Source organism: Podarcis raffonei, chromosome 14 (genome assembly GCF_027172205.1).
Source record: "Podarcis raffonei isolate rPodRaf1 chromosome 14, rPodRaf1.pri, whole genome shotgun sequence".
NCBI classification, from domain to species: Eukaryota; Metazoa; Chordata; class Lepidosauria; order Squamata; family Lacertidae; genus Podarcis; species Podarcis raffonei.
Genome location: NC_070615.1, coordinates 40,304,116 through 40,325,125, shown reverse-complemented (window position 1 = coordinate 40,325,125; position 21,010 = coordinate 40,304,116). Strand labels below are relative to the sequence as shown.

The 21,010-nt window shown below is 45.9% G+C and overlaps 2 protein-coding genes across 6 annotated transcripts in view; one reads left to right on the top strand and one right to left on the bottom strand.

Annotated features, from left to right (window-relative positions):
• Positions 1-19,141, top strand: part of DCUN1D3 (defective in cullin neddylation 1 domain containing 3) — a 37,877-nt gene extending 18,736 nt beyond the window's left edge. For all 5 annotated transcript variants that reach the window (XM_053366143.1, XM_053366139.1, XM_053366140.1 and 2 more), the window contains 3 exons: positions 4,001-4,082; positions 13,376-13,908; positions 15,928-19,141. In XM_053366143.1, coding sequence (XP_053222118.1) covers positions 13,478-13,908; positions 15,928-16,411 — 915 coding nt within the window. In that variant the 5' untranslated portion in view covers positions 4,001-4,082; positions 13,376-13,477 and the 3' untranslated portion in view covers positions 16,412-19,141. The remainder of the gene's footprint in view (positions 1-4,000; positions 4,083-13,375; positions 13,909-15,927) is intronic.
• Positions 17,835-21,010, bottom strand: part of REXO5 (RNA exonuclease 5) — a 42,819-nt gene continuing 39,643 nt past the window's right edge. Inside the window, exon 21 of the mRNA XM_053366113.1 lies at positions 17,835-18,156. The gene's annotated coding sequence lies outside the window, so the exon portion shown is untranslated. The remainder of the gene's footprint in view (positions 18,157-21,010) is intronic.

Genomic DNA, 21,010 nt, shown 5'->3' with positions numbered 1-21,010 from the left:
CTCTCTGAGGGTTCTGTTTTGATTAGGAAGTCTGACTGCGAGTTCTCAGAGGTCATTCAGAGGGAAGTAATAGTACCACTCTATTCTGCCTTGGTTAGACCACACTTGGAATACTGTGTCCAATTCTGGGCACCACAATTTAAGAAGGATGTTGACAAGCTGGAACGTGTGCAGAGGAGGGCAACCAAGATGATCAAAGGTCTGGAAACTAAGCCTTATGAGGAGCACTTGAAGGAGTTGGGTATGTTTAGCCTAGAAACGAGTAGACAGAGAGGAGATATGATAGATATCTTCAAATATCTCAAGGGCTGTCACATGGAGGAGGGAGCATGCTTGTTTTCTCCTGCTCTGGAGGGTAGGACTCGGACCAATGGCTTCAAGTTGTAAGAAAGGCGATTCTGACTAAACATTTGGAAAAACTTTCTGACAGTGAGAGCTGTTCAGCAGTGGAACGTTCTCCCTCGGGAGATCATGGACTCTCCTTCCTTGGAGGTTTTTAAGCAGAGGTTGGGTGGCCATCTGTCATGGATGCTTTAGCTGAGATTGCTGCATTGCAGGGGATTGGACTAGAATCAGTGGTGTCCAAACCTTTTTCAAAGAGGGCCAGATTTGATGAAATGAAGGGCTGTGGGGGCCGACCAAAGTTGTTGAGGTTTTTTTTTAGGATTTTACCCCAGGAAATAAACTGCCACGGGGGCCAGATTAGGCCCCAAGACAGACTTTGGACATGCCTGGACTAGATGAGCCCTTAGGGTCCCTTCCAACTCTACAATTCTATGATTGTCACTTCATCCTTCACTTTCTAGCATGGGATTCTACTTTTCTCCTCTCTAATGTAGCCCAGACCCTACAGCAGAAGAGAAATGAATATAGAAGGGAAACAACTTCCATGACCTCCATCCTGTGTGGAAGTTGGAAGTCCACAATATCTGGAGGTCACCAAGTTGGATGAAGGCTGCTTTAGAATATAAGACACAATCACCTCCCCAAGTATTTTACAATCTAAAATTTGGCACAGACAGCCAAGGAATGGAGACATAGGAAGCTGCCTTATACCAAATCAGACCGTTGGTTTGTCCAGCTTACTATTGTCCACACTGACTAGGGTTTCAGGCAGGAACCACTACCTGGAGATGTCGGGGATTGAACCTGGGAGCTTCTGTGTGCAAGGCAAATGCTCTACCGTTGAGCTAGAGCTCTTAGAGAAATGGCAACAGATAGGGGAAGAGCATGTATGGCTTTCATTTATGTATGCTTTCACTTGGCTACTGCAGTGTCCAGAGGACTCTGTAGTTGTGCCAAAGGTGTGTCAGGAAATGTGGGCATTGAGTAAGGATTTAAAGGAAATGAGAGGTGTGACAAGAGAGAGGCAAGAGATGAAAAGCAGAGTTTGGCAACAAGGTTGGCTGGTCCTGGTGATAAGGAAGCTCTCGGGGACAGGCTGCTGCTCACTGAATATTATGCATGCAAATACCCCTGGTTTAACCCGCAGCATCTATAAGTAGGCCTGGGAACCCTTGTCTGAAACCCTGGAGAGCTGCCAGTCAATGTAGGCAGGCTCTGAGCTCAGTGGAACAATGGCCTGACTCTGTACCAGACAACTTCCTGTGTAATGCTGCTCATCGCTGATGTTAGGCTTGTAACTAGCTAGTCACCTTTAATAAAGTGTGTGCTGCAGGGTTGTTTTTGTCTTGGTCTGCTTAAAAGTGTGTCTTTTTTCCCTCTAAGCACCCAGCCCAGAAAAAGCACCTCTCTCTCCAAAAATATCGCCCTCTAAAAATATTTTTGGAAATGTCGACTTCTTTCCCCGCCACCCCTCCAGTCGGCAGCTATTAATGGACAAATGTTGTCAGGGCTACCATGCAACCCGGTTACAGAACAATTTGCAACACAACTGAACCCAAAATAGTAAGGGAGAGTTCACTGTTGTCTGTTGCAACAGATGTTCCAATTGCTTGGCACCTGGGTATGCTGCAGCGTGTTTGCAGGCCAGCCTAGGTGGGGAAGAGAACATCACTTTGTCCTTTCTTGGCATACAAAAGAGGTCTTCTCAAATCTGTGAGGAGACTGGGTTTGTCTATGGAGCCTTCTGCTTTCCAGAACTGAAGTGGCAATGGGCTGCAGTCTCTGGCCAAGCAGACATGGAGGCTTTCATGCATAACTTGACAGGAGTGAAAAGTGAGTTGCCAAATACTTTTTGCCATGTTGGCCTTGTAAAGCAGAGCTGTCTCTCACCATGTTGGGCAGTCAGTACTGTAAAGAAGAGCTCACTCTAAGCTCGCTGATGAAAAGCAGACATTCACCATGCAAGTGTGATTGCTGGATTGCCAAATGGAGGTGACTTGAATGCACTAAAAAAGCATTATAAAAAAGGTAAAGGACCCCGGCAGTTAAGTCCAGTCGCAGACGACTCTGGAGTTGCAGCGCACATCTCGCTTTACTGGCCGAGGGAGCCGGCGTTTGTCCGCAGTTTTTCCGGGTCATGTGGCCAGCATGACTGAGCTGCTTCTGGCGAAACCAGAGCAGCGCACAGAAACGCCGTTTACCTTCCCGCTGGAGCAGTACCTATTTATCTACTTGCATTTTTGGTTTGCTTTTGAACTGCTAGGTTGGCAGGAGCAGGGACCGAGCAACGGGAGCTCACCCCGTCATGGGAATTCGAACCACCAACCTTCTGATCAGCAAGCCCAAGAGGCTCAGTGGTTTAGACCACAGTGCCACCCGTGTCCCCCCCCCCCAAAGAAAAGTATTATAGGCAGTGCTATTTTTTGAGAAAAAGAGGTGCTGGAGCTCACTATGAATGTCTCCCTTGTTCTCGTATAATGGCAAAGGCACACACAGGTGCCAGAACTGAATTCCTGCTAGGGAAGAACCCTGAATATAGGAATTGCATCTTATATATTGATATACCATTCTTCATCACTAGATTCTGTGGCAATTTACAATATGAAGAAACAATATAATAGATGCCCTTAGATCCAGGTTTCCTAAATAGTGCTCCACGATATGTGTGAGGAACACACATACTAGTGCCCCAAACTGTGGGAACTTTCAGGAAAAGTTCCAATTCTAAGGCTTGATGGCTCATAATGTCAGTCTTTTTTAGAGTAATACCATGGCTTAAAAGAAAACTGGAGAGTGAATGCCACTGATTGGGTGCCACATTGAAAAAAGGCTCCCTTCTCTTACTGTAACTTACCTCACCTCTGGTGTTGGGGCACCCAGAGGAAAATATTGGCTAAGGTACCCTGCAGCCAACCTAAAAACCCTTTAGAGATTCCTACGCATACAACTGAGACCTTCTCCTGCCTCTGTGAACTTGAAATGTTCACAGATAGAAGTGAAAGTGTCTGCATCAATAACAGACTTCTCAGGGCCCTCTCCAATCCTTTAAACAAGACATAAAACTGATTAAATACATTGCAGTATACTTCTGCCCTGAATCAACTTGCATTCTCGTTCATGGATTTGAGACTGCTGGAGACACACCTTCTGAATGCACCCGGGTCCCATCTCTGCATGGAGACTGGTTCCCCACTGCTTATGTAAATCCTTGTTTATATACTCTGAATCAGGGGAGGGAAACCGCAGCTCTACAGATACTGCTGGACTGCAGCTCCCATCAGTCCCAGGCAGCATAGCCAGTGGTCAACAGTGATGACAATGGCAGTCCAGAAACATCTGCAGAGCTACAGATGTCCTCCCCCCTTCCCTAAATGCATCAAATGTTAATTAGTATACTACCAACAATTGAAAATCCTCTGTGCATGACATTTTGGCCAAAATGCTTTATGCAACTTGGTGTCTGAGTCCTTGGAAGCAGCTAGCCTTCATGTATGCCCGGGTATGAATTAACCCATCGGCAATGAGCAATGGCCACATAAATGAAACTGCCACCTTTGAATTTTGCTTTGTGGTGGTGACTTGAGCTTTGTATGTGCCGCAGCCATTGAAATTTCCTTCTTTCAAGATTTCTAAACCATGTCCCTGTTTTTCACAGTGTTCCATGGAGAGACCCTGATGCGAGGGTGGAGAGTCGGACTCATTGCTGCAATGCCTTCCTGCTCCTCTGAGGATAGCATGTAAGTCCTCCGTTATGGTTGCTCTCTCATAGACCAGACAAGTGTGCTTCTCAGACAGTCTGGACCACTCTGCCATTAGCAAAAGACAGCCCCTCTTTTGGTGAGCCAATATTACAGCTGATGTCTTTGGAGGGCTTTTTGTGTCTAGAGGGTGGTGTGAGCCGGCAGTGAGGGTCCTTTAAACCTCTCCATTAAGGGGTGCACAGCCACACACCCCTCATTGGACAGGTAGGGTGGAGCCCGCACCTCACTGCTGGCTAGTGGGATCTGACGCTGAGATGCTTATTTACTTGAGTCTAATGCACCATCTAATTCGCACCCAAGTTTTTTGCAGCATAATTTGGCAAAAAAAAAAAAAGGTGCTCATTAGACTCGAGTAAATGTGGTATATTGGAAGCTGCCTTTCAACTTTCCGATTCTATGATCTGTGGTTGTATAATTCTATCCCAGCTGGCTTATTTACCTCCATAAACAACACAGGCCAAATGCCTGCTGGATGGAAAATGAGTATCACTCTCCTGATTTATAAGAAAGGGAACAGGAATGATCCACAAAACTATCAGACAATCTAGCTCAGAATTATCTGTTCTGCCTGGCAGTAGCTCTCCAGGGTCCTGGCCGGTGATCTTTCCCAGCACCTGCTGCTGAGATCCTTTAACTGGTGTAACCAGGATCAAGCCTTTTTGCAAAGGCACGTATTCTACCACTAAGCTGTGGTCCCTACTGCTTTTCATAGACACAATCTTTTGTCTCTTATAATCTTGTTTTCAGTTGTGAATTTTAAGAAAGTGTTTGGATGCAAAGGGGGGACAGCACATCAGCCAAACTCTCCTTGGTTCTCTGTCTAGCGTCCTGCAACTAGGAGTGCACAGACGGGGGGAAAGAGCTGTGGCTCCAACTTGTGCAGAGTCCCACCCCTGGTGGTACAAATGTAAGCTTACTATTGTTTGGTTCCTTCAACCAGGGGAGCTGGAGTCTTGATTAAAGATGATGATGATGATGATGATGATGATGATGATTTTAAGAGGATTGATTGACCTCTTAAGGAGGAGGAACTATAATCAGACTTAAGCAGAACGCCAAGTGTGTGTCAGAAAATGGAAGCACCTTTTGAAACCCGGACAGTGATGGAATCGTGCCCCTTGCATTCTCCTGGTATTTGGGTTCACTGCAGGGTCACTTCAGAATTGCAGCTAAAGGCAGGTTTGAAGCCATGCAAGCTGGCCATCTCTATCTCTTGTGAGAACTTATTCTATAGTTTAGCTTTGCGCCCTGTGAAGAAGTACTTCCTCTTGCCTTTCCTGAATTCAGCTTTATTGGATCTCCTCGAGTTCCAGTGTTATGAGAGAGGAAGGGGGGGAGCCTATGTAATTAATCTTACTGTTTTTGTGCAGTTGCCTGTGGCCACAAGCAATAAACACTTACTTTGAAATGAGCTTTATGCAAATCTGCACAGAGCTTCTGGTTAGTTTGTGGGTTTAATGACACACAATGCTAAAGGATTAAAATAAGTTTCACCCTCCTCAAGCCCTCATCTCTCTTCCCCATCCCCCAAACATGTGTGACTTTGTGCGTTTCCCTTCACCAACTTTTTATAGGTCTGTACGCACATTGGGTTTTTGAATGAGTGTGATGGGTGCCATCCCCTCTGGTCACACGCCCCCTCTGCTAATCACCATCACCCTACATATAGAGAGAGAAAGCCCTCACACTTAGCTTTTTCAAGGGTAAAAATGTGATCCCGTAAAATTAATCTGAGCCTTGACTCCCTTGGGAGGTTGTGGACTCTCTCCTTCATTGGAGCTTTTAAAGCAGAGGTTGGATGACCATCTGTCATGGATGTTTTAGCTGAGATTCCTACCTTGCAGGGGGTTGGACTAGATAACCCTTGGGTCCCTTCCAACTCTATGATTCTATGTCAATGATGGTTTTTTGAATGTGTTGTTCGGTAGTTTTCCTCTGCGTAAATGAGTTCTAACCGAGTAAAACAGTACGTTAGACTTAAAGCTGAGAACCTAGGGTTTATGCCTCGCCCAAAGTGTGGACAGTCTTAATGAAATTCAATGGGCAATTCCTGTTTCCAGTTGAACTTTGGTAATCTGGCTGGCAGGCACCCTTGGGCTGGCCCTATAGAGAGCTGGAGGGTGAAGAATATCCTGTAACCTGTTTTGCAGGAGCCTTTGCTGTTCAAACAGCAAACTTCATGTGGGTGTCAGAAGCAAATGCGTGCTCTCTCTCTGAACTCATTTTATGGCCTTGGGCAAGTCTCCCTTAGCCTCTTGTTCTTCCCTACTGAAAATCTATTCCAACAAATTATGGTTCTCTACTCTGCCTATAAAAATTAAAAGTGCAATATGCTTGTCCTACTTAGAATAGGCAGGTTGAAATAAATGGGCATGACTAATGAAGGTCCATTAATTTCACTGGGTCTATTCTAACAGAATTGGATATAGCCCTAGGTTCTTTTTAGTTCTGTCCATAAGGGACAGCAAAGCTTCCATGAGCATAAGTGTAGGAATTTTTTTTTCTGTATGAGTAACATTTAATTGTAATCGGTGTCTGCTTCCTTCTTGCATTTGGTCAGGTTTGTAGGGTCAGTGGTCTTTAACCTTTTCAGACCCAGTACCCACTTTTAATCCAAACGTGCATATAGAAACCCATTTCCTAACCTTTTGTCGTATATTTGCATGTTGATAGTACTCCTGTTGCAACCTTGGATCAGGCTGTGATCCGCTAGTGAGCTCTGACCCATCAGTGGAAGACCAATGGGCTAGGCAATTGCCCTTTTCCCTCCTGCCCCATATATCCTACTATGAGAGAAGTTGTCTGAATTTGCATTTGCAAGTAAGACACAAGTTTAGGCTTCAGTCACGTGAAGTCATTTGGGTGCTGTCCTGTAGATTACCTGCTAGGAAGCCACTGTGGGGGAGCCCTGAACATTCTGGAAGCAGACTTTGAAAGTCTATCCTCCTTCAGCCAAGAAATATTTCCCAGCTTGCCTCTGGTGTGAGTTGGTTGCAGATTTGACGCTGTTGGATTCCAGGCTCGATAGAGACAAGGAATGGCTGGCTTGCTCCAGCAACTTAAGAGATGATAATAAGAAGAAGTAATTGTCCATCTTGAAGCATACTGATGCATACTGCTCATCTTCCTTTGCCAATTCATCGCCAGCTGGGAGTGGGTCACATCCACTCGGATTTCATCTTTCCAACTCTCTTGACTGGCTCTTGTTTGCATTCATGCTCTGCATAGTAATGGGACACACCTAATTCTTGCATTGCCGGGGCCTTCTGGCATCATTTCTCTCTCCTTCTTGTGTGTGTGTGCCTGTGCATATGCACACACAGTTCTGCCAGCTAAGGATAACGTGTCATGCATCTAAAATAGGCTCTTCATAATCATCCCACCTCCCACTGGCCTCCTCATCCCATCCTATTGTGGGAAGAGCCACTGCTTTGTTCTAATGGTGCTTCCCTGTGTGTATGGCTTTTTTAAAAGCCAGAACAGAGATGTCTTGTTCTACTCCCTTTCTGCTGCCACTGTGGGATTTGTGTGTGTTGTCTTGATTCTGCCTTTCTATCAGAAAAGAGATTCCAGGCAGTGAGCAGAAGAAGTTTGAAGCAGATACACTACTGACATTTTCAAACCACAAAACAACAACCCATAGCAACCATTATCGATTCACCAACAGTCCCAGTTTCCTGATCTTTGAAAGTCCTCTTATGGAGGCAGGTCTTCAACGTGTGATGTGGAAGGGTTACACCACGATGGGGCCAGGTGTGCCTCCCTAGGAATGACATTCTGCAAGAAGGATGCCACAGCCGAGAAGGCCCCATCTCTCATACCACCTCTTGAATTTCAGAAGATGGGGGGACATGGAGCAGGGCCTCGGATGCTGATCTGATCATGCATCACAGAGGTGCATAAGGGAGGCAGTGGCTCTGGTATCTTCATCCTAGGCCTTCTCGGATTACAGCCACTGTCTGCTGATTTTTTCACATGTGCTGCAACAGCAGGCAGCTATATGCAAGGATGTTTCCTCCTCTGGGACTGAACCTTGGGCCAGGTTGGCGAGTTTGAGGGCCTCTTCTCAACAGGTGGTCAGGGCTGGGTTGGAAAGGAGGCAGCATAAATTTAGAAGAGACTGAGATTAAAAAAACAGCCACCACCATCCAGAGACTGAGATACACTGCCACTGAATAACAGTGCTGGTCCCTGTCACCAGTCATTATATGTTACTTTCATAGAACAGCTAACTAAGGCTGAGCTATGGATAAAAATGTTATAAGGATGCAAACTAGATTGCTCTGAACACCTGAAAGTTCTAATACAGAGCTTTCCAAACTTTACATGTTTGTGACACGTGTTTTGGACATGTATCATTTCGCGTAATTCAGTTTTACTAGCAAACCAGAGGCTAAACTAACCCCTTTCCAGCCCCGGGAAGAGTGCGGGGAGCGTTCACGCGCACACCTACACATTGCAGCCAACAAACTACCGTGTCGCAACACACAGTTTGGAAAGCTCTGTTCCAAACGAAGTGTGGAGTGTGTGTATCTATATCTAGAGAGGGGAATCTTGAACACATCAAGCAGCATCAAACTTCAGACAAGTTTTCTCTGGATCTCAGAAGAATGCAGTTAATCAGTAAAATGTTATGTTTATTATGGTGACTAACAATGTTAAATGTTTTAAAGCAAGATGGAAGTGGAAACATCTTCAACTGCTCCTGAAATACCTTTTTGAAGGGTGGGATATCATTAATGCCAACTTTGGACTGTGTGGTTACTGACCGGGTACCACAAACAAACATCCGCTGTGCATGGGGAATCCTTTTATACTTTCCCTCCAAATAGGCTGAAGGCATTGTTTGGAAATGAAGGACCGTGAAAGCTTTTCTAAGAGCAGCAAAAGTTCGATTTTGAAAGTACTGTTGAAAGTATTGATTTCCCTTTAATGAACTGAACCAAGCGGGGAAATGCTTGGAATTGGCTGGCAAGTACATTTCCCTGAGAAACCTACCTCAAAAATTCTTTTTCAAATGAAAACTATATCCGTACAGACTCGGGAGATCTGAGCACCCTCAAAGCCAGATTATAACAATGTTAACCAGCATTGGGCTCAATGTTGTTCAGTGAAACATCGCTTCCAAATTCCTTTCCTCAAAATCCACCCATCTCTCCCCATAAAGTATGGATGATTTATGAGTGCTTGCCTTTAAAAACCATACTCATCAGAGGTCTGCCTTAAACCTGAAAGTATTTGCTGCCCTTTTTATGATAAAAACTTGCATCGTTAGCATATCTGCCCCTGGAAAGGCAGATACCTTTTGCATTCTCTTGTTACATAAATTTGGCGTATTCATGGAGTGTGCCAGGGAGGCTGCCCTGGCAGAGCTGAAAGTTTTGTAAAGATAGTGTAGAGGAGCTGGCAGCCTCCAAGATAAAACCAGGTTTGAGCACTCACTCCAGTTGAAGAGAGCAGCGATGTGCATTATCTGGCCCACTGGCACAACGTCCCTATGAGGCGGGCTGCTGTGCTTCCAAGAGCCCTTAAAGACAGCTCTGCACAGAACACAGTTTAGTCTAGCTTTGAGCCATGATTAGAACCACCTGCCATCTCAGCCAGCCTCAATACTCCATGTCCTTTTTAATGATAACTTAGCACTTTTTATGGGACTGGATCAGGGTGGGCAACATGCAGTCCCTCTGATTTATCCCACAGAAGGCAAGTCGTTCTGTCGCCATCATAGCCTTTTTATATTGCTGCAATATCACTTCTTATACTCTACCCCCCCCTTTCCCCAGGCACATTGCTCCAGCACGGGGTTTTTTGGTGGGGAGGATGCGGGCCTTTAGATTTCCACTGTAAAATCCAAACTTTGGAGACTGGTAGAAGAGAAAGTGCAGCAAATGGAGCCAGGAATCCAAACTTGGCAGTAGCTCGATGCAAACTGTGGGTATCGTAAAGCTCCTTGGATGCTTAGCTATTAAAATGCATTTATGGTTTTTAAATAGCTTCCTGAAAAAGATTCTGGGTCAGAGTCATCTGTCTCGGCAAATTCAGCGCATGAATCGACCTCTTTGTAACCCTGTGTTACAGTAAGAATTTTAGGAATTTCCTTTGATTACCTCTTGCCAGTCGGCCACTGGGAGAAGCCACAGCTGCTTTCTAGGTGCAGAGGTGAGGAAATGTGGCGTCACACAGTTTAAAGGGTGCTTCCAAACGGAGAGACCTGGGGCGGTGGGGGGTCATTTAGGTACGCCCACAATAAATGTGGAGACTGTGCTGAATCCACATGTGTGTGTTTTTCCTGGCAGATTTGAAGCATATTGAGCTAGCACAAGGGGTGTTTGTGTAAGCAGTTTTTATTGCACGGGCATGATGTTTCTCATGCTATCCGTCCTGCCTCCTTGAGAGGCAAGCAGAATCACATAGAATTTGCGAACCAACAACCTTGATCACAGCCTTGCAGAAGCATGCTGTTTAAAAGGGCTTCGATAAAGCAACAGTGCCAGTCTTAATGGGTCCAGGGTCCTAGACAAGCCTTCTCAGGGCTGCGGGGGGACGTTCGGCATCACTTGGGGAAAAGACCATAGGTCAGGGGTCCCATGTTCAATCCCTGGCATCTCTCATTAAAAGCAGCGGTTGGCAGGAAGTTGCTAATTTAATTATTTACAGTGGTGCCTCGCAAGACGAAATTAATTCGTTCCGCGAGTTTTTTCTTCTTGCGAGTTTTTTGTCTTGCGAAGCACGGTTTCCCATAGGAATGCATTGAAAATCAATTAATGCGTTCCTATGGAGACCGCTTGCCAGGCTGGCGGTGCGGAGAAGGGCTTTTCTCCCCACCGCAAGCCTTCAGGACAGGTACGGGAACAGAGGGGAAGGCGTGCAGTGCTTCTCCTCTGTTCCCGGGGCTTGCGGTGGGAGGAGGGTTTTTCCTCCCCACCGCCAACATTCAGAACAGCATTCTGAATGTTGGCGGTGGGAAGGAAAACCCTCCTCCCACCGCAAGTCTTCAGGACAGCCATCCGAAGGCTGGCGCGGGGAGGTCTCTCCGCCCCACCGCCAGCCTTTGGAGGAGCCTTCCGAAGCCTGGCGGCGGGAGGAGGTCTCTCCGCCCCACCGCCAGCCTTTGGAGGAGCCTTCCGAAGCCTGGCGGCGGGAGGAGGTCTCTCCGCCCCACCGCCAGCCTTTGGAGGAGCCTTCCGAAGCCTGGCGGCGGGAGGAGGTCTCTCCGCCCCACCGCCAGCCTTTGGAGGAGCCTTCCGAAGCCTGGCGGCGGGAGGAGGTCTCTCCGCCCCACCGCCAGCCTTCGGAGGAGGTCCGAGGACAGTGGGGAAGACGCGCTGCACTTCCCTGCTGTCCCGGAGATTTCCCTATGGGCTTTCGTCTTGCGAAGGAAGCCCATAGGGAAATTCGTTTTGCGAAGCGCCTCCAAAACGGAAAACCCTTTCGTCTAGCGGGTTTTCCGTCTTGCGAGGCGTTCGTCTTGCGGGGCACCACTGTAATTTAAGCCATTTCTATACCTCTTAGTCATTAGCATTTCTTAGCACTGCGCCTAGCCATAAACCATGCAGGTTCGGCAAGGAGGACGTGCCTACCTGATCTCAGCTGGGAGGGAGTTCCACTGGCTTGGGATCACATGCACTGAATGCATGGCTTCTGATAAATCACGAGACGCGCCTCTGAGCCATGGCTGATCACCAATGGAGACTCCCTTCAAATATTTTGGTGATCAGGTGGCAATATAAAGGATCAGGCAGTCCTTGCGATATCCTGGACCTAAGTTGATTAGTAAGGGCCTTGTGCAGTGATATTATTTCCCTGAGCTCTTGTACCAGAGTAGGCAAGGATTTGCCATCTCTGGTGCCCTCCAGATGATGTGTCATCAGCCAGTTGCCCAAAACACCTGGAGAATATATTTGTTTTCATTGATTCAGTCAACGGCTGAAAATGGCTACTTGTGACAACTCTGATTTCTAGACTTCTTTGCATATACGATCTGATTGCAACCCTATGATGGCCTTATAAAAATAGGTTGGGGGGAAAGGGTCTTAGACTAAAAATCACCAGATGAGTTCATGGCAGAGGAAAGATCTGAGCTAACTACTTCCCCATCCATAGCTCAGTGACCTAGCCACTAGGCTACACTAGGTTGTCTTCAATTTGCAGGCTGCACCAGAATCCTTGCCTTGAGAGCTTTAGCAGGGCTCACATGCAAAGTACTGCCCCAGAAACAGCCGCTTCCTGTGCTGTCGGGGCAAGCCCGGCCAAACACATTTTGCACTTCTGCAAGGCTGCATTGCACAACTGGGAGGGTGCACAAGAATCCTTCAGAGACTGCAATCTTGAGACTGTGGATGACATAAGAGTTTAGCCAGCGTATCCAAAGCGGGAACAAACGATGAGGTCATATATTGGATGGGATTGTTTAGCCCAGTTCTGTCCTCTCCAACATCCTTCTCCAGGTATTTTGGGCAACTGACTATATATTCAACTGACTATAAGTGCATCTTTGATTAATTGGGCAACACACCTTTTTTAAAGTTAGTTGCTTTCAATTTAAGTATTTCTATAAACTACAGATGGCAGCGGCATGTTAGGTAATTTCCTCCATTCTCTTTCTTGGAAGGTGGCACCAACTGTGCTACATACGTGCAAAGGTAAAGGACCCCTGGACGGTTAGGTCCAGTCAAAGGTGACTGTGGGGTTACGGTGCTTATCTCACTTTCAGGCCGACGGAGCCGGCGTTTGTCCACAGACAGCTTTCCAGGTCATGTGGCCAGCATGACTAAACCGCTTCTGGTGCAACAGGACACTGTGATGGAAACCAGAGCACAATGAAATGCTGTTTACCTTCCTGTCACTGTGGTATCTATTTATCTACTTGCACTGGCATGCTTTTGAACTGCTAGGTTGGCAGGAGCTGAGACAGAGCAACAGGAGCTCACCTTCGTCGGTTGGATTCGAACCGCCAACTTTCCGAATGGCTCAGTGGTTTAGATCTTGTGTCAATTGCAGTAGTCATTGTATCACCACCCTGTTCATTGTTTTATTGTTATTTCTGAACCATAGGAGCCAACTCCTAGGGACTGTGGAATCTTTGCCTCCCTCAATAAAATATTTGAGAAGGCTCCTCCCCCCCCCCAAAGTTGATGGGCATTGCCATTCAAATGGTGTGCATGTGTCATGTGATCAATTATGCAGGCCGGGGCTTACACACACACCCTAATCTTTTATTCACGTTGGCACCCCTGTTCTAAACAATTTCCCCACCCTCTTCCCCCTAGGTTGCTCCACCGTCAATGATGGCATGCTGAGACCCACCAAGCAGCGGCGGCGTGGGCGTACGATAGCAAGGGGGCCGCTCTAACCGCTGGGCGTGGGACACCATGGGCCAGTGCGTCACCAAGTGCAAGAATCCTTCTTCCACTCTTGGCAGCAAAAATGGCGACCGAGAATCGAGCGGCAAGGCTCACGGCAAGCGGAGCACGATTCACAAGGAGGAACACTGCACCGTCGGGGGGAAATCCTCCGGGGACATCCTGGTTAACGGGACAAAGAAGATGGAAGCCTCTGTAGAGTCTAGTCAGCCCCCTTCTTCTTCCGGGGATGCGAAGAAGGAGCCAGTTTCTGGCACGGAGGAATCGTCCCTCCACAGGACTGAGGAATTATTTAGGAGGTACAAAGACGAGCGAGAAGATGCCATATTGGAGGAAGGCATGGAGCATTTTTGCAACGACCTCTGTGTTGACCCTACCGAATTCAAAGTCCTCGTCCTGGCATGGAAGTTCCAGGCAGCTACCATGTGCAAATTCACAAGGTGAGTTCCTGCAGCTGTGACCTGCTCAAGGACTATTTCCTGACTTACATAAATATTGGTGGATTGCCAACTTGCTGATTGATTGTGAATCTACATAAGCTGTAAGATTCTAACTACATAAGCTGTAAGAGAAAACAATTCTAACAGAAACCATACTCCCCATGTCTTTCAGGTGATGCACACTGTGTCGTTTTTAGAAGAGGCACCCTCTCTTTTATACATTAGAGGATGCCTCTTCAGGTGATGGTTTCAGGTTTTATAAATAGTTGGATTACCCAAAAATGTTTTTGAAAATTTAAACCTGCTGCTGTAAAAATCATGATTCTCAGATTCTTCTCTTTTTGGAAAAAAGTATGTGCAAATGAGTTGTTTTTCTCACCTTTATGAAGACTTGCAACTGGTCCCTCCAAGTGGAGTCCCACTCTCACCTGTTAGGTTTATTATTATTATTATTATTATTATTATTATTATTATTATTATGGCAGCTTCCAACAGAATATAAAAGAACACAACAATCCATCAGACATTAAAAGCTTCCCTATACAGGGCTGCCTTCAGATGCCTACGGAAAGTTGTCTGTTTATCTCTGACATGTGGCGGGAGGGTGCCAATACAAGAAGGCCCTCTGCCAGGTTCCCTATAACTTCTTGCAATGAGGGAACCTCCTAAAGTCCCTTGGAGCTGGACCTTGGTGCCCAGGCTGCACAATGGGGGCAGAGACGCTCCTTCAGGTATACAGGGCTGAAGTATTGTGGAGGGGGGTGCAGCTCACCCATTGACATACCCCATGAGGACTGTCAGCACCCAGGTAAGTCTGTGAACTGAGCTACAGATCTTTGGTGCTTCAAGCACCTTTCAGTGCATGAGCATAAGTGCCAAGATTAGTTAACAGCAGGAGAAGGTCGTTTGCCTTCGGTCTCTGTGTGTGGGCTTCCTGGAGTCATCTGGCTGCCCGCTTTGGGGAAGCAGGATGCTTGGCTGAGTGGACCTTTGGGAACAGCCTTATGTATGTGTTTTAATTGTGTGTGTGTGTGGAATTTGCGCTGTGTGTGTGTGTGTGTGTTTTAGTATGGAATTGTTTTCATTGCTGATGTTTTAACTTAAATCACTTAATATATTATAAAGGCAGTGATTCATAAAAAGGTAAAGGTAAAGGGACCCCTGACCATTAGGTCCAGTCGTGGCCGAATCTGGGGTTGCGGCGCTCTTTTCACTTTATTGGCCGAGGGAGCCGGCGTACAGCTTCCAGGTCATGTGGCCAGCATGACTAAGCTGCTTCTGGCGAACCAGAGCAGCCCATGGAAACGCCTTTTACCTTCCCGCCGGAGCGGTACCTATTTATCTACTTGCACTTTGACGTGCTTTTGAACTGCTAGGTTGGCAGGAGCAGGGACCAAGCAACAGGGATCCCCGTTGCGGGGATTCGAACCGCCGACCTTCTGATCGGCAAGTCCTAGGCTTAACCCACAGCGCCACCTGCGTCCCTTGATTCATAAAAGGAATCAAATAAAAATTATTCGATTCATAAAAGGAATCAAACAAATAAATAAGCTGGACTGATCCATTGGGCTTCAGATTGTGTTGGGGAGGGAATCATGTCTTTGCATGTTTGTATACGGAGTAAAACTCTGTGTCAATGGAAATAAGTGCAACAGGCAGGACTGAGGGGGTTTAAATTCCTTCAGGGGTAGCATGATGCTCAGTGATGCATATGTTTTCAGAGAATGTTTGAACTGGCATTTCTTTCCGGTACCATTTTCTGATTCCCCCTTTCCCAACACAAATTAATTGGGATCAAAGGAAGGAATGCAAAACTCTTCCGATCATATTGTCAGCAGAAGCAGTTCTACTTGCCACTTGACCGCCCCCCCACCTCCTCCCTCTGAGTGCTGGTTTGGGGGTCCTCACCCCTGATCAAGGAAGTTGCATGTAGCCGCTTTGATTACCAGCCCTGAGGTTTTTGCGTGTGATGCTGAAGAAAAGGAGGTGATCTAACTGGCTTCTTTTCCCCTTGACTAGGACGGAGTTCTTTGAGGGCTGCAAAGCAATAAACGCAGACAGCATCGATGGGATATGTGCCCGGTTCCCCAGCCTCTTAAACGAAGCCAAACAAGAAGATAAGTTCAAGGATCTTTACCGTTTTACCTTTCAGTTTGGCCTGGACTCCGAGGAAGGACAGAGGTCGCTGCATCGGGAAATAGCCATTGCCCTTTGGAAACTAGTCTTCACTCAAAACAAGCCCCCGATATTGGACCAGTGGTTACACTTCTTGAATGAGAACCCCTCAGGAATTAAGGGAATCTCCCGGGACACGTGGAACATGTTCCTCAATTTTACTCAGGTCATTGGGCCGGACCTCAGCAATTACAGTGAAGATGAGGCCTGGCCCAGTCTCTTTGATACCTTTGTGGAATGGGAAATGGAGAGGCGGAAGAAGGAGGAGAACACCAAATGCGTTGCAGCTTCACAGACAGCAAGCCTGTGTATAGACCACCATACTTAGTGCCATTTAACACAGCGAAAACAGCCGTAACCTGTTAACCTTTCATTACCCATAAGCTCCGGACTCCTCTGGAATTTACAGACGCTCCAGATTTTTCTACTTTACACCTTTCTCTGCCTTGTATTTTTGAAAGGGCTCTAAAATGCTGTATCCATATTTTAGGCACTTTCTTTTGAATTTTGGGTTATTCTCGTTTCTTCTTCCCCCCTGCCCCCTGAAATGTTTGAGACCCCTGGCTGCAAGTTAAATGGTTTCTTTTTCTCTTTTTCAAAAAACGTTGCAGATTGATGTTGGTTGCACAACTTTAAAAAAAACAAAAACTTTTTGTGAGGTTAAATTAACATCGCTAAATTATACAGTGCCAGATTGAAGTTCTGCAAATATACATACATATATATATGTGTGTGTATATATATGTATGTATATATTTCAGAGCAGGTCTATACTGTGTGTAGTGCTGTTTACATTGTTGAATTTTTTTTTAAAAAAAGGTTGTGATAATTTTACGATTCATACCATGATGAATTAACAGTGTTAACTGTTAACTACAAATGCATTTAATTCCCAGGTAAATAAGATTCTGAAAGCCAATGAAAGCAGCATCGTTTCCTTTTTTTTGTAGCATGGTTAGCTTCCTTTAATTTGGCTCCTGGTTTTTATGGGCGAGGAAAAAAGCTTACTTTTGTCTGAAAGAGTATTCTGTACTTGCCAGTCAGCTGAGAATTCAGTAATAACCTTTTTTGAACCCTTGGTTCTGAGGCAATAGGGAGCAGTATATGGTTTGGTAGAGAGGGCTGTTTTTTTTTTACTTCTTGCCTTCCACTCTCCGCCCCCCCCCCAACACGAAAAAGAAAATTCTGCCATAATTTGGGGCAGCTTTGCACATAGGCTCTGTTCACACCGACAGGATGCCAAGCATGTACTATAAGGGGGTGAAAACTAAGCCAGGTGTGGGGAACATTTGGTCCTCTAGATATTGCTTAACTGCAACTCTAGCACAGCCAGGGATGATGGGAGCTGTATTTTAGCAATATCTGGAGCACTAGAGGTTCCCCACACCCAAACTAGGCAGCCTTGCAGGGATGGTGCTAATGCAAGCCCTTTTCCGATAGCATTAAGTGACGGGATTCTCCTCTGTGTACAATAGGCCTTGCCACTTTCCGGCTGCAAACTGGCCATCCCTCACTGTGTGTAAAGGGCGTAAGAGCTTTGCTAGCTCGGTTATAAGGTTGTAGTCACTCCTCTGCCCACCCGCTCCCCAAATCCCCAAGGGATTGTATTTTCACGGCCGTGCAAAAGCGCTTTTGCTTGACTGAAAAGCCAAAGGTGGTTCTTCTTCTTCTTTCAGGAGCATGAACCTAGAGAGAAGTGGCGAATGTTTACCCTCCAAGGAAATAATAAAAAAAAAACACACACACACAACTTGAATAAAAACTCTGCTTTAATTTTATATATTTGACTCTTGGATAAAAGTGTCAACCCTGTTTGGCTGGTAACTATCTGTATAAGAGGGTGTGTTTTAAAACAACAGCAACTACAAACAAGCCTTTGGTTTTGAAATCAGAGTAGTAGCCATTTCTTCTCTGCTCTAAGAAATGAGCTCCAGCTGAATACGATTTCCACTCTTCTCCTGGGGCCTTCCTGTGTCTTTATTAGCAGCAGCCTGGCCAGGTAGTTCGGCAGATGTTCCTTTGGCTCACATAGAAATTCAGAGGTAGCAAAAGCTTGGATTTCTGTTTCATCTGCTGCTGTCGAAAAGGCCCAGAATTAACCAGAGTGGAGGGAACCCTGTTTTGGAATAATATTTAGCAGTGACACGGTAGGCCTCTTATTTTGGGGTGTATTTCTTTTAAATTTTACCTGTATTGGGGATGATTTGCTCTCTTTCAACTGTTGTAACTAAAAAAAGGGAGTTTCCTTAACACTGGCCGGATTATGTTGTTAACTGGATTTTTGAAAAACATTGTTAACATTTTTAAAACTTGGGGAAAGGAATAGTTGCTGAGGCTTTCACCTGAAGTGAGCCTCGCCTCCATATGGCTGTCTTTTTTTAAATCTATAAAATATCCAGTCACTCAGTGAAGGCTCGCAAAAGTAGGTTTTACTCCCCCCCCCTTTAAACATACTTAATGCACCCTTTCCCCAACTTGCTATCCTGCAGATCTTGTAGGACTACAAATCCCATGTGGGAGCTATGGTCCAGCATGCAGAGGACACCAGGTTGACGAAGGCTGGCTTAACGAGTAACAGACTCACTCGAGCTTTGTTTTTAAAAGTAATCCATCTACCGATACATCCCATTGTGTGTAATTTGTGATGAATGGGAAAGCCAATTGTGTGGTAGGTTGGACAGGGGCATTGAAGACCGCACCCCCTTTGCAGTTGCCCTGTAACCATGCAATGTGCAGAAGCAGGCTAGTTCCTCCACCTCTACAGCTCTTCCTGCAAGAGAATCACTTCAAAGTCACACACACCTTTCTTTCTCTAGTATGCCCCCCCCTTCCCCTTTCCTAATGAAGTTTGCATGGGTGCACTTGGATTATCCCAATTAGTAATTCCATCAAGACAAATTCTTCTAGATCTGAAATTGCCAACAGTCCCAAGCTGGATAAAAAAAATAAAATAAAAATACTTTAAATTCACACCCTCTCTCGCCTGTCAGGAGCAGGAATTGACATTCATTTGTTTGTTGATGAATATTGACTGCATAAAAACACCTTTTTAAAATTGTGCAAACGCTACCAGGAGTGCTGTTTTTACGGGAAAGCTGGTTTTAGTGGCTGCCAACTCCTCAGACCCCTGCTCTTGAGTCCAGACAAGGAAGTTCATCCTTAAGGCTGCATGTGTGTTGCGTTCAATATCCTCTTTATTATTATTATTATTGTTGTTGTTATTATTATTATTTATTTATTACAAAGGAAATTGTGTGCCTAAAATTTTTTTTTGGGGGGGTGCCTTTTGTCTTGGTGTGTTAATTCATTCCCGAGGGCCCTGCACCCTCTCGCTTGACCTTGCAAAGTATTTAGCCACCTGCTTGAAGGTTTGGCCCACAGAGGCTTTTGGAAGAAGCCTTGGTTATTAAACACATAATGAATGGCAGTAACTCTGTGCCTTTGAGAGTCTCTTGTCTACAGAGGTTCTGGGAAGACCTGTTTTAGTCAGCAGCCAGTTCTAAAGAGGTTTGGGAGTGGGGGAGGTTTGGAAGATCCCTCCCTCTGGTCAGACAACAAGTCCTGCTTCTACATAATGTTAAGTGTTAAGAGGTGAGAAAAATCTCTCCTTGCCCACCTGTGCTACCCCCCACCCCACACTCTTTCTTCCTAGAGGCTCCATTGCATGATCTAATTTACCTTCCACCAACACTTTAAGCCATGAGTAGGCAAACTAAGGCCCGGGGGCTGGATCTAGCCCAATTGCCTTCTAAATCCGGCCCGCGAATCAGCGTGTTTTTACATGAGTAGAATGTGTACTTTTGTTTAAATTGCACCTCTGGGTTATTTGTGGGGCACAGGAATTCATTCCTTATTATTTTTTTTCAAAATACAGTCCGGCCCCCCACAAGGTCTGAGGGACAGTGGACCGGCCCCCTGCTGAAAAAGTTGCTGACCCCTGCTTTAAGCTCTTTAAGCCTCCTGAGATAAATGCCAGCGAGAGAGAGAACCCCATGTAGCTGCCACTAATAAGGGCAGGCTCCCCCCCCCCAAAAAAAACCCATTTGCCCAGATTGCTTCAAAACTTCTTCTCCATAACTAAGAGTTGCTTGCTTGTGTGAGTCAGGAGCAGGGACCAGATGGGCCAGTGGTCTGAGAGGATGGAAGATAAGCTAGCCCACAGCATCTGCAGGTCTACAGATTTCCCGCCCTTGGCTTTATCTAGTGAGCACTCGCAAATTAAGCTGTCCTATCTACCATACTGCGATTCCCAGAAGAAATAGTAGCTCCATGCAATATGGCGTGTTCTCATTGCCCTTCTTTCTGCCAGTATGTGAGCAAGGCCACAGGGGCTGGGTGATAATCTGGTTTTCAACATTGTGATATATTGCCTGCTAAACATTGTGATATACCAGTACTGATATATAATGATGTCTGAAATGAGGGAGCTTTGCAGAGGCATTGGCTGGCTTCACGGTTTTTCCCACATTGTGGTTTTTGCATAGCACGCACATAACACACCATGATTCTTGATATATTGCAAGGTCAAAATTATGAAACAGATATAACGATATGGACTTCAAACCCATTTTGGATCATACATCGCCCAGCCTTAACATACATTGCCAGGTCAAAAATTAATTGAACCGATATCACGATGTGATGGGATTCTTTGGTGCAACCTCACTGTGAGCTGACACAGAATCTATGAAGAAACATCATTGCCCATAAAACAATTTGTTCCTGAACTCTACTGAGACAAGTGGAGGGTGGCAATATTAACAGATATTCTGCAGTTGCCCAGAGGATGTCCCTCTGTTCTATGAACACCAGCTTGTGCATGTGTCTCTTGTGTGCCTCCCCAGTTTTAAGTGTCTTAATTTCTCTTCCTGCTCCCCAGCCCGCAAACATGTCAAATGTAGCTTATGGAGGGGCACTTTAATCCACC